This window comes from Acyrthosiphon pisum, chromosome X, assembly GCF_005508785.2.
Source record: "Acyrthosiphon pisum isolate AL4f chromosome X, pea_aphid_22Mar2018_4r6ur, whole genome shotgun sequence".
Lineage (NCBI taxonomy): Eukaryota > Metazoa > Arthropoda > Insecta > Hemiptera > Aphididae > Acyrthosiphon > Acyrthosiphon pisum.
The window spans coordinates 48,758,443-48,772,437 of record NC_042493.1 but is presented as its reverse complement, the minus strand read 5'-3'; the positions used below and the strand labels follow the sequence as shown (position 1 = coordinate 48,772,437).

General features: G+C 29.2%; 2 protein-coding genes across 2 annotated transcripts; one reads left to right on the top strand and one right to left on the bottom strand.

The window, feature by feature from the left end:
• Positions 1 to 5,904: 5,904 nt before the first annotated feature.
• Positions 5,905 to 8,945, top strand: LOC100575786 (52 kDa repressor of the inhibitor of the protein kinase-like). Its single transcript, XM_008182296.1, has 6 exons — positions 5,905 to 6,009; positions 6,088 to 6,189; positions 6,262 to 6,369; positions 6,974 to 7,208; positions 7,284 to 7,796; positions 7,858 to 8,945. The coding sequence occupies exons 1-6, from the start codon at positions 5,905 to 5,907 to the stop codon at positions 8,943 to 8,945; spliced, it is 2,151 nt and encodes a 716-aa protein (XP_008180518.1).
• Positions 8,946 to 11,108: 2,163 nt separating this feature from the next.
• Positions 11,109 to 11,746, bottom strand: LOC103308608. The gene is made up of 3 exons (XM_008182295.1): positions 11,671 to 11,746; positions 11,382 to 11,516; positions 11,109 to 11,323 (listed from the first exon to the last, which is right to left on the bottom strand). Exons 1-3 carry the CDS (start codon positions 11,744 to 11,746, stop codon positions 11,109 to 11,111), a joined length of 426 nt encoding a protein of 141 aa, XP_008180517.1.
• Between the last annotated feature and the right edge of the window lie 2,249 nt (positions 11,747 to 13,995).

Below are 13,995 nucleotides of genomic sequence, written 5' to 3'. Positions count from 1 at the left end.
TAGTTATTTTTTCAAATTATATATAAATATATAATATATCATATAAAAGTAGTTATCTTAAAATATTTTGTATCATACTTTTTTAATTATTTATATTTAAATATACCCTATGTCTATTGAATGGAAATCCTATAATTCAACACAGATAGACAATATATTATGATAAAACTATTTTAAGTATATATAGGTATCTCAATCATTATGGTAGAATTATAGGACAAAAAAGTGATAGCATTCATTTTTTTTAGAGTCCTGAAATCAAACTTTCTATGTTTCCTGATGAGTTCCTAAATAGTTTTGCACCATATAAATATATATATGCTTAAAAAAAATCAGTTTTGTAAAAGTATATAGGTATACTTATCAGGATGTTACAATTATACCACTATATTATAAAGTAAAATAACACTAGCATTTGTATAGATACTTTTTTATTATTTATTTATTGTCAAACTTCAACAACAAAATTCAAAATAGGTAGATACAAGTTTCTTGGGCATTTATTGATCCTCCAATATTTTCCCAAAACCCAAAAACAGTGGTACCTACAGGATATATAGTTAGGCGATACATTTTAATTTGTATTATAAATATGACTTTCATGATTACAATACATAAAATAATAAAAATAATTATATAAATAAGATTATTTTTTTTCTGAATGCTGCTCCTGCAATGTATATTTTAATTGGTTCTTCTAAATACTGTTGAAATATCAGCTGATAGTGATCAAAATTTGATTGGTCTGTTTATCCAGGACAAAATAATGCAGAATACATTTAAAGCATTTCCTGAGGTAGGAAATATAGAGGTTTATTGGAAATTAGATGTGTATTTTTAGATTTGTAATACAATGTCAATAATATATAAACTAAAATATTACTATAAATGTGGAATACTAATTTGTCAATTATTTTAATTATATAATATAATAATTTGGTAATAAAGTATAAATTTGTTAAGTATGGTAAGGTTATATTGTGAATTATATGTGAACTATTAGTCTGCTAAGTATGGTATGGTTATTTTGTGAATTATATGTAAACTAATATATGAATTTATATGTAATTAAAATTGATGTACAATCTTTAATAAATGTTTTATTCTGAATAAATGTTGTATTATTCTTGAAATTATCATTATAGGTAGTATTTGCAGATGCAACGTATAAATTAAATAATTTACGATTTCCATTGTATGTAATGATGGTGGAAGATGGCAATGGACAAAGCGAAGTAGTAGCTCTAGGGCTCATGACAAATGAAGAAAAAGAGACGTTACGCTGGTTTTTTTAGACATTTAAAAGTTTGAATGACAGAAGTACCGATACTAGACTATATATGACTGACAAAGATATGGTTGAAAGGAAAGTCATAAGAGAAATATTTCCAAATGTAAATTTGGCTATATGTCTGTTCCATGTATTACGAACATTCAATCGGGAAATAACATGCGAAAAACAAAACATAAACTATGTTCAAAGAGATCAATTAAAAAAAATTGTTGAAGATATGTGTTACGCCAAATCCATAGATGAATACAACGCATTATTTGAGCGCTTAAAATCTGAAGCACCAGCAACTGTACTTGATTATTTTTTAAAGAATTGGCACAATATAAAAAATGAATGGGTTACAGGGTTGACATTTAATAGTGGACATTTTTTAAACAATACCAACAACTGTTTGGAATCGTTTAACGGAAAATTAAAAAGTGTTATACCAACGTTTTATAATCTCAATAATTTTATTGAAAAATTATTCATTGTGTTAAAATGCCTAAGATTAGAACGAGACACAAAAGCCGTAAAAATGGTCCAAAAACTACCAACAACAAGAATTAAAGATACAGATCTCCTTCAATATTTTTCCTTATTAACACCTTATGCCTTCGCTTTTGTTAAAAATCAGTTTGAACTTAAATCGAAATCATTACCTTCCACTACTGTTAATGTTTGTGGGTGTCAATTTAATGTAGCTCTGACTTTGCCATGCCGCCATATTTTTTATTTAAGAAGTACGAAAAATATAACTTTATACCAGGAAGATTTGTGTGCAATTCGATGGACAAAAAATATTATCAGCAACACCAAAGAGTATTTCAAACACCTCCTGCTTTTCCAGAAATACCTGGAAATTAAGTTAATGTAAAAATTGTGACCAAAAACACAAAGAAATTGTCATCAAATGACAAATTTAGGCATACATCGACCATAGGTAGTAAAATAGCCAGTTTACTTTCAACCTTACCTTCTCCTCATTATGAAAGGAAAATTGAGCAACTTCATTATATATATAATTCATGGAAAGAAGGAAAGGAATTGTTTATAGAAGCTACTGATGGTCCAGGCAGCTCTCTGGTTTTACCATCGACCAAAGATGATGGTCCACCTATAAATAAAGGTGCATCAACAAGTTGCTCAAATCCTAACGGTATATACAAATGTTTTAAATATAATAAATTGACTTCTAATCTGTAAGCTTACTTTTTTAATTATGTTTATCTAATGGGATTACAAGACATAAAATTGCTTTGTAAAATAAAGATGTGTGGTCGTCCTAAAGGAGCAAAGATGACTACCATTGGTCTGAAAAAAAGGAAGAAAGGGTGTCCAATTCTATTCCGTATGCAACATGATTCCAAAAAGCAGGAAATTATGTTAAAATGGGTCATAACTGATACCGAAGTAGTTATGAGAGCATTACATCACAATGTTTTAATACATGAGAGCGAAATCCGAGAGCTAGAACAAATTCAAAGTTCTATTTTAGAGGAAGATGTGAAATTAAGTTTAATTCAAAAATTTTTTTCACATAAAGGATGGAAGTTCTTGGAAAAAACTTTGAAGAAACGAAAAGATGTATGGATATGTCCGAAATGTAATATAGATATTGGTTCCGACAACTCCATTTTGTGTGATAGTTGCTTACTTTGGTATCACACAAAATGTGAGAAAAAACTTACATCCAAAGAAAAAAATAGTGCTTGGTTTTGTTCAAAGTGTATAAATGTATGTAATTAATAAATCAAATCTTCACAGCACTGTTTTAACATTTATTAAAAAATAATAATAATTAGTCAGTTTAAGGTAAGTAATATTGTGATAAGTTATATTAATAATAATTAATAATAATTTAAAATATTAAAGTGTTAATATATTAATGTACAGACAAACGTATTAATATACTTTTAATATTAAAATAATGTAGGTACGGAAAACGTATTTTAAATGATAATATTAAAACAATGTACGGACAAACGTATTAAATAATGATAATATGATAATAATTTTATCAGTGTCCGGATACTCAGTAAATACCCATGATAACAAAATATGGTATTTGCGCATGCGCGCATCGAATGTCCGTGAACGCATTATATTCACGGTGTCCGTGACTCTAGCCACAGCGAAAAAATAACCATTACTTTAAAATTATTATCCACATTTTTTTAAATAAAGTTATCAACCCGGAAAAGAGCATCGTTTGTAGACAAACCAGTTCTAAAACCAAATTGTGAAACTGAAAAAAATGATTTCTTTTCTAAGTAATCAAGTACTCTGATTTTAATACATTTTTCAAAAATTTTTGACAAAATTAATGATAATGATATATACTCCGGCCCACGAGAGAAGTAACTCGTGTCCCGACCAAATCGCGTCCGAATCCGCGCATCTCCACGTATTTTACATACAGCGAAAGGCACTAAGTGGGGGAATTTCGCCAGTCAGCATACGCGAAACGGGTTACTTCTCTCGTGGAGCCGGAGTATAGGACGGTAATATCTCCACATGATAATTTATCTCCTGTTTTGTGTAAGGGTATAACAATACATTTTTTAAAGGTTGTAGGATACTTTCCCGTTGATAAAGAATGATTAAAAATAATAGATAAAGGCAAAGCAATAGATTTTGAAACACTTTTGAGTATATAATTCGTCAGATTATTTTCGAAATAAGAATTATGATTTTTAATTTTACTAAGATGCTTAATAATTTCGTCTTTGTCAATTTGTTTTAGAAAAATACTGTCATCCATGTCAGTTTTATCTTGAGGTGGTAAAGTATTTGTACTTATATGTTCTAAGTTTTTACCTACATGAACGAAAAAATCATTAAATTCATTACAGATATCAATTTTAGAATCTGTAATAATATCAAATTTATTAGTTCTTATCTTGTTTATTTCGTTAACTATTTGGTTCGGGTTTCCAGTGACCTCATTTATTATATGCCAAACTAGTTTAGAATTAGATTGAGCGTGCTTTATATTATCTTTTTGATAATATAATTGTTTAGATAAACGTACAAGTTTACTAACATGTTTCTATACAAATTGAAGTATTGCTTTAATTTAATGTCAAAAGGTCTAGATTTCAATTTAGTACCTATACAATTTCTCCCTATTTCTAATAGAGGTTACGATACCCGTAGTAATCCATTCCTTGAGTGTCCGCTTTGTTTTTGATTTGTTAATATTATATTTAAAAATAGTTGAATAATTTATAAATTCTTTTATTTTCAAGTTAAAAACTCTTTTATCATATCATCTACATTATCATAATTCAAACAAGAATACCAATTCTCAGTTTTAATTAATACATTTAAGTGGTTAATATCTATGTATATTTTTGAAACGGGAAATTAGGTATAGATTTTTATTTTAATTTCGTACGTTCACACTTTTATGTTTTATTATAATTTATTAAATAACAATTTTTTGTATTTATTATGAAATCTTTTTTTTTATTAATTTAATTAACAACTTATGACATTACAACAAAAAAGAATAATAGATTTCCATACAATTAAATATTTCTTATAATTATTAACCAACACAGTTTATTATGAGTATAAATTGATACATCAGCGTTGATGTCGATCGACCGTTAATCGTCGCGGTCAGTGTTGCCAGGTAAAAAATTGTAAATTACCCAAAAATGCGTGATAAAAGTTTCCTAAATCTCCAACAATCTTTTTTTTTATCCCCAGATTTTTAATTAAAATCCTCAAAAAAATTTTCAGCAAAAATTTTTAGTTAAATAACAGCATTATTGCTATATTAGGTACCTAATATCCTACTCACCAAACTTCTTACCTCCAATAGTGTGACTGTACATAAATAATCATTTATGAAATTGTGTAAGAATCAGTTAACATAAATAGATAACAGTAAAACAAATTGTGATAACATATTGTAACCTGGTTTTAAATAATATTAGAACCTAAGAAATTATTAATTATATATATAAATTAAACGATATATTATTTTATCATATATATATATATATTATTTAAGTTAACAATTTTGTCCTTGGCTTAATTATGGGAGGTACTTAGTTTAGGTTTGGGATTTTAGAGGTTAATTAGACACAATAACAATTATTATAATACATAATACCTAATATTTAATTTTAGTAATATAAATTACTCGACTTTTAAACGAGACCGCCAAAGAGCCATGTCTTATCACGAATTCTTATCACTAAATCACCTCCGACTACCTAAGGCACTATCATTACTGTGTCTCCAAAATCGGTACCCTCTCTCAGCGAGTCCAACGGGCGTTAGAGTTTTACTTGACCACCACGAAGGCGCCGGAGGCGGCTTCCACAACGCCCGTAATAAAGGCACACTGGCAGCTAGTAATAATATATATGCAGCGTGTAAGAAAACGTTTACAACTTCAATTATTGATTATTTGATTATCATGATCATGATGAACTATCGTAAACATAGATATTTATGATCTATCGGCTATCCGAATGTTATTTCACTTATCAGTTCTGTGATAACAAATAAAACTAATTAATACTTAATAAAATATGTTATTATGTTCATAAGTGTTATATGTTTGCAATAGCCAATAAGTTCAACATTTTTTAAATTTTAAATAATTATGAACTATGGAGCCTACAAAGAAAGGTATTAAAAGAAAAAGCACTATTTTATCATACTACACAAAAACACCTAAAGTACAAACTGATAATCTCGGCAAAAATGACAAATTAGTAAGTGGTTTAAATTTGTAAAAGTTGAAAATGATTCTATTATGTGTTATACCAATCAAATGACTTAATTTTAATAAGAATGAAATGGAAGTGGTAGTATCATTAGCTGAATCTGCATTAACTCCATTCAATCACAATTCACAATCCATGTCTGAACAGCACAATGAAAATAACAAATTAGTAAATATTATGAATCAAATACTTGCATGTATTAATATTGTTTGTGTAAATTTTAAATTTAAATTTTATTAGATTGAACCATCAGCATCTGCTCTACCATCTGCTCTTCAAACAGTTATTACTCCTACACAAATAGATATTGGTTTATTTATTGGTCAATTTGAACAGCCCACGTCTCAGGTAGAAAATATATTTACTTGTATACGGTATACCTAATACCTAGTAAAATAAATTAATATTAATATATTTAATATTTTAAAATAATTAATATTAACTATTTTATATATATATATACATATATATATCAGTATAATATGACATAAGTGCGTATAATACAATGTGTTAACACTTTTACTTTATTTGTAAAAAGAAACATAGCAATAGTACAGTATACTGTAGTTCAGAGATCACTGTTTAAATAGTAAAAGTAAAGTATTTAGTATATTATAATTATTGTTAAGTAACTTTTATTTCAGGTTTTTTATCAAAATAATGCTTTTTTTGCACCTTGATTTCTTGATAATAATTATTGAATACATTTGCTGCATAACTAAAATGTACAATATATCTCTAAAATAATTATATTATGCTTTCTGTACTTTTTGCTGATCTGCACATATTATATATACCTAAATACATAATGCATGGGGCATTCAATTTTTCAAGTTATCAAGTTAATGAATATTAATAACTCAATTTTAATTCTAATTGCATCTAATTCTGTAGTCATGTAATCTGTGGCACAACTATGCTTAACGCGTATTGCTTGTTTTATTTTTTTAAGGTTAACTCTTCTCATCGGTATAACATTTTAAAGAACACATTTAATCCTGATACAACATTTAAGTTTCCTGGTAGTGGTAGAAGGAATCTTAAATTTCAAATTAATTGGCTTAGTAGATGGAAATGGTTGGCTTATTCAGTATCTTGCGATGGTGCTTTTTGTAAATATCGTATGTTGTTTTGTCCAAAAGAAGTCAACACTCAAAAACTAGGTCAACTTGTCTTCGAAAAATTTAGTAATTGGCACTGTGCTGTAGAAAAATGTAATGCCCATTAAAAAACAAATTATCATATTACTGCCACATTAAAAGCTCATGAATTTTTGTCTGTATTTGAAAATAAACAAGAAAGTATTGCTGTTAAACTTGATTCTAAATTAAAATTAGGAATTGAAAAAAATAGAAAAATGATAAGACCAATAATAGAAACAATCTTACTCTGTGGTAGACAAGGTATTGCTCTTAGGGGACTTACAGACAGTGGTCCTATTGATTTAAGTTCTTTATTCCTATCCAATAATGAGGGAAATTTCAGAGTTATATTAAAATATGTTCTTATGAATAGCAAAGATGAATTAAAAAATTGTTTTGAAAATCTTCCAAAAAATACAACTTACATCAGTCCTGATATACAAAACGAAATTATAAATGTGATAAACAGTTTAGTTATTAAGAAGCTTGTTACTAAAATAAATCAGGCAAAATGCTTTACAATCTTGGCAGATGAAATAACGGATGTAGCTGGGATAGAACAATTTTCAATGTGTGTTAGGTATTTTGACAAAGATACCAACAAAATAAGAGGATTTTCTTCAATTTGTACCAGTAACAGATATGAGTGGAAAAGGTTTAGCTCATGTTTTGCTTGAATGTCTTGGAAATTTAGGAATTAACTTAAATTATCTCAGAGGCCAAGCGTATGATGGAGCTTCTGCCATGCAAGGGCTATTCAATGGAGTGCAAGCAATAATAAAACAATCTTACCCATTAGCTTTATATATACACTGCTGTAGTCATTCATTAAACTTAGCTATATCTGATGCATGTGATGTAAAATCAATTCGTAATGCTGTTGGAATTATTCAGACAGTTTGTAGTTTTTTTAACACGCCTAAAAGACAGGCTGTTTTGCAAAATTCTGTAGAACAAATTGCTCCAGATTCAAAAAAAACTAAATTAAAAATGTTATGCCCAACAAGATGGGTTGAACGACATGAAGCGATATTAGTATTTTTAGAACTTTTTGATTCAATAATTGAATCTTTAGAAACTATTTCAACATGGATTGATAGAGAAACATCTTCAAAAGCAAACAGTATACTTTTCTCTTTAAAACAAGGAGAAACTCTACTTTCCATACACATTCTTGCAAAAGTGTTTTCATTAAGTATGCCATTAAGTCGTCAACTTCAAAAAGAAGATATAGATTTGTCCATATCAATGGAACTTGCAGATAATGTTATGAGTGCAGTATGTTTGTTGCGTACTAATGCTGCAGAAGAATTTAAAATAATATACAGTGATGTTGAAAAAAAATGTGAGTCATTGGGGATTATGATTTCAATACCTCGACTAGCTATAAACCAGACAAATCGTTTAAATATTTCAACAGAATCACCTGAAGACTATTTTAGGATTTTGATTTTCGTACCTTTTTTAGATAATTTTTGTGAACAACTAAATGACAGATTTTTGAACCATAAATCATTATTAAAACAATTTACTTGTTTAATAAATGCAAACGAGAAAAATGAGACTGAATTTAAAGAGCTTTTAAAGACATATTCTGCAGATATTGAAGCTGATAAAGTATCTGCAATTGGCGAGTTTACAATATGGCATCATCAGGTGAAAAACAAAAACCCTAAAAATGCTACGGAAGCATTCATTAATTGCAATGAAGAAATATCTCCTACGGTTCATCAACTTTTAAAAATATTGATTACTTTAACAGTAACCACTGCAAGCAGTTAAAGATCTTTTTCCTCATTACGGCGTTTAAAAACATATTTGAGGAACACGACTGGTGAAAATCGGTTGAACGGCTTAGGAGTTATGAATATTCATCGGGATTTAGTCGTAACCACTGACGAAATAATTGATACTCTAGCTTTAAAAAATAGACGCATTAAATTAATTTAATTAAAAATAATTTTTTTTTTGTATTAATCATAATAATATATATGTGAAAAATTTAAATATACCTACGTAAAGTTATCAATTTTGTGTGTATAATTTTTTCAATTAATTTTGAATAACACCCCCCCTTAGAAATTTCTAGCTACGCGCCTGATCATCAACAAACATTAATTCATTATTATAATTAATGTTTTCAAAAGTATTTGTTTCCTCATAATCTTCTGCACATATCAAGTTTAAGTTTCCAATTCTGTTTTCAATTTTTTATTTGAACTTACTGTCAAGTCAAGATTGGTGTGCAGTCCAATACTTGGCAATTAGCTTCTTTTGAAACTTTTAATTATGTGAAAAATTATTAGGTGCTTGTATGCTGCCTCAAACTGAGATGCTGTGGTATTATTATTTAATCCCCATAGAACGTATATTTGAAAATTAAATCTCTACATGATCTTGGCTTATCTTGTATGTGAGAAAAAAATCCAAAGTACCAGTTTTTAAAACATAAAAAAAAATTCTTTGACACTTTGTAAGCATACAATTTAACCTAAAAATCCAGTTTTACTGGCAGATTTTATTAATGGCACAAATTTATTTTCTATTTTGACTTGAAGACTTTTAATTTATTCTATCGATACTTCAATGTTAGTATATTTTCTTCATCTTTTGCTTTTAATGGTTTTTTGAACTGTCCTTTGGTCAAAAAATTTCTGGTGTTCAGAAAATCAAAAATATTATTAATATTTTTACAAAAAGTTATTGTTGAATTTACATTTTTAAAAGCTTCAAGTTTTAATACATCTGAACAATACAAAAATGCATCAGCAACACTGGAACTAAAAGTTTGACATGCTAATTTAACTTTCATCTTGTAATGAATTTTCAACGCTGGTTGGTTTGTGGTAATAATTGTGCGTTTATTTTCATACGTATTTATTTTGTACATATATTTCATATTATTCGTGGTACAATATTTCTTTTTAATTTATCTATACTCTTTCGAGCGTACATTCAAAATAGTTTATCTTGGGGTTACATATAAAGGGTGGGCATGTATACATAGAACTCACGGTTTTTGGATTATGTGCCAATGATGAGGTCAGTACGGGTCTCGGATTGGCTGTTGGTGAGTGGCAGCAGTGTCCTGACTTTCAATCCTATCAGTCCGATACAACGGACTGTAGTTGCCGGTGATGTTGGCTTGATTGAATAGTGCAGATAGATGGAGTGGCAGCAGCGGTGGCTCAGCGTTCACAAAGTGGTATTCCGATACAACGGATTACGACAACAATGGCTTGAAGTTAAAATAATAACAAAACAAAATCGGACGGCGGCAGCGTCAGCTCGGCGTTCACGATGATTATATTAACGGGTCGGACGGCGGCGACAACGGCTTGGCGTTCGCGACGGTTGACGAACTCGTAGAACGGCGGCGGCAACGGCTCGGCGTTCGACGGTGCGAGAATACGGGAGTGCTAGGCTAGACTATATACACATCCGTAGTCACAAGTTTAAAACTTGTGCGGCTTATGCAGTCTATAGAACAAGGTACTGATATGTGTGCAATATGAATAGCGTCCGTAGTCACGAGCTGGAAACTCGTGCGGCTCGCTATTACCTTGCACTCAGCGGGGAGAAGGTGTCTGTATCAGCTCTCAGCGGCTTGTACTTATGTAGTGTGTGGACCACTGGTCCTGGTTAAATGACTATGTTTCCTTTTTGTTGGTTTAGCTTTTTAGGTGCTTGCTCGAAATCGTGGGTAGTAATAATCTGATAGTCGTGAACCTGACGATTTCGAATTTAGCTTCAGCGGTTTGATTTTCCTTTTGGTTGTCGAGAAAACTCATGTTTTCTGAGGGACGGCGAAGGTCTGTTGGACTACATGGCCGGCCAGCGCTATCTGTTGCGGTGTTTGACAGTTGCGTACAGTGGATGCACTCGCGTTTTGGGCGGCGGCGCTCGTTGTGGAAGTATGTAATGAGGATCGCTAGAGTGCACCACTTAAATGGGCACTCCGTTTTGTCTCATTACAATCTTTTCTTTTTGATAATTTATATGTCTTGATCTCATTTTTGTTCCACAATGAAGGCCTGCTTTGTCTTGGATGGAAACGAGTTCTTTAAAATAATCCCATTTTATTAACTCACCACTTTTATCATATAATACACCCCAGTCACCTAAAGTGTTTCTACAAAGTTTCAACATATGTGCAGGATCTAAAAATAATATGCACTTTCTGTTTTGTTTCTGGCTGAGTAAAATATGATTTAATACAAGGCATGGTAAGGTTTGCTCCTAAGCAAGCTGACATAGAAATGTCAATGGCTGCTCCATCAAATGTGAACGTTTTTACACAAATGCCTTTATCATGAACAAAAGATAAAACAGTGTTTACTAAATTAACTTTTTCTTGAGTATTCAAACCATTTGTTAGAAAATAAGCAATTGGTATTTTCTAGTGGGAATTTATTGCCACCAACAAATATTAAGGCTTTCCTGGCTTTTGGCAATCCATCCACTTCATCTGTTTTTATACCATATTATTATCCTTGTAATCGTTTACCATTATAGCGGATATTTTCTTTTATATACATTTCATCCATAATAAGACCACATACAAGTGGTTTTCCTTTTGCCATAATTCAGATTTAATTTTGATTACATTTAATGCTTCTGATGTGAAACCCGGGGAGCCATCTATTGTGGAATACCATTTCCGTAATGTACTAGGATGTGTTAGAACTTTATTAAAAGATAAACTTACATAATTATAAGCGGAAGGTGAATAGAAATTTAAAGTTAGAGCAAAGGTTCGAAGTTCAGGGGATATTTTTGTTTGGCTGATTTTATTTTTAATTGTTTCATTAGGATTTAATTTTCAATATCAGGTAATGTTTCCTGAGATCAATAGTTATAATATAAGTTATATCATAATATCCTTATTTATTAACATATGTTAATATATGATATAGCAGAAAAATAGACCAACTAGTAACTCATTTATTTTCATATATATATAGTTTTAAAATCACAATTATAACAAATACACAAATACACAAATAAGGTAATAAATCTAATCTAACTATAACCCAATATCACAAATATTTAACATTGCTAAATCCTTAGAAAAATAAGTAAAAAACAACTAGTCTTTTCAATTACCTTGAACATAATAATCTATTATCTTGTACTCAATTTGATATTTATATAATAATATTAATAAGAAATGATGTTAATATATACTAATATTATGATTTAAACATGTTTTACATTTATTTATTATTACTAAATGTTTCGGCCGGATTATTTTGGAATAAATCGATTTTTCTTTAACAAGGTGGTGGGTATATAAAATACACATTTATAGATACATTTCAATTTTTTTTATCATTTTGGTAAAAACTTATTTTTTTTTTAGCGACACCTAATTTGAACACCATATTCGGATAGGCCTATTTTTTAAAGTAATTTTGATGAATCAACTATGGTTCTAAATTCAAAATTGACTGAATAAGAGCCATACCAATTTTAATAAATAATACATCTTTTTATTATTTAAAAAAAATAATAAAATCATTTATAATTAATTCTTATTTGTTATTTTTTGAATATTTTTACGTACTTTTTTTTTATAAGTGTTTTAAACAAGACTAACAAAATATGGGTACAAAATTATTTATTAAAAATCAATTAGGTACAAGTGAACAACAGTTATTTTATAATAACACAATTAATTAAATACACTGTTCAAAGTTTGATCCGTGATTGTCGATGCATAATTGAAAACGTTGTAGACATCCTCTATTGGTTGATGATATTATTTGATTTTCAGTAAGGTTATTACACACAACCACGATTTTATTTTTTAAATCTGCTAGATTTACTAGGTAGTGGATCTTTATAGAACATTGTTTTCAAATGTCCCCATAAAAAAAATCAAGTGGAGTAATATCTGGAGATCTTAGTGGTCATTCAATGGGGCCATGAGTGCCAAACAACTTTCCTTTATATACCCGATTTAATGATCCCGAAAAATATGAGCATTATAGTGCTGAAAATAGAGGGTTTGACGTGTAGCTAATGGTACTAATGATAGCTAATGGAAAAAAAGAAACAAATAGTTTAGGACTATAATATCTTTAGCATAACTAAAATTATATTTAAATATTTTTTTTTACGCTATCAGACATTTTAAACGATAATATTTCAGGTTTTGCACAGACGAACTGTCATTTTGTCGGAACTCGTAAGTCATTAGTCGCAATTACTACGGTGAACTTAGCAATCATGTTTTTGGTTTGTCGCCTTATCGATCGTAATATTTTATCTGTTTTGTAGGTTTTTAAGGATTTGAGAACGTTTAGTACTTTAGTTGCGAATTTGTAAACGAATGTGTATGTAAGCCCATGTATGTGTTAGTGTTTGGTTTTTAATTTTAAAAAAATTGCCAAAAATAAAAAGTAAAGCGTACTTGCTTCTTGATTACGTAAAGACACATAGAGGCTTTTTATATTTAATTATAAATTACTCAATTTTATGTTATTTTCCTAATATCTCACATTTTTTACGACATATTAAGAGCTTTTAGGAAAGGTTTCATAACGTATTAACGTATTAACTACGTACATAATATAAATTAGAATGAACTGTAAGTAGGTAAGTATATAAAATCAAAGTTAATTATGAAATACGGAAATACATTCCGTATTTCCAAAACGTTTATTTTATATTTTTAATGATGGAATATGTAGTATTAACTATTAAGTATATTATACTCAGTACCTATGATATTTAAGTAGGTGTTTTTTTTTTAATATTAAAGTAAATTTACCTATTACCAATATTTTAATTATAAAGCTAGGTAGTTATAAGTTGATACAGGCGAGGA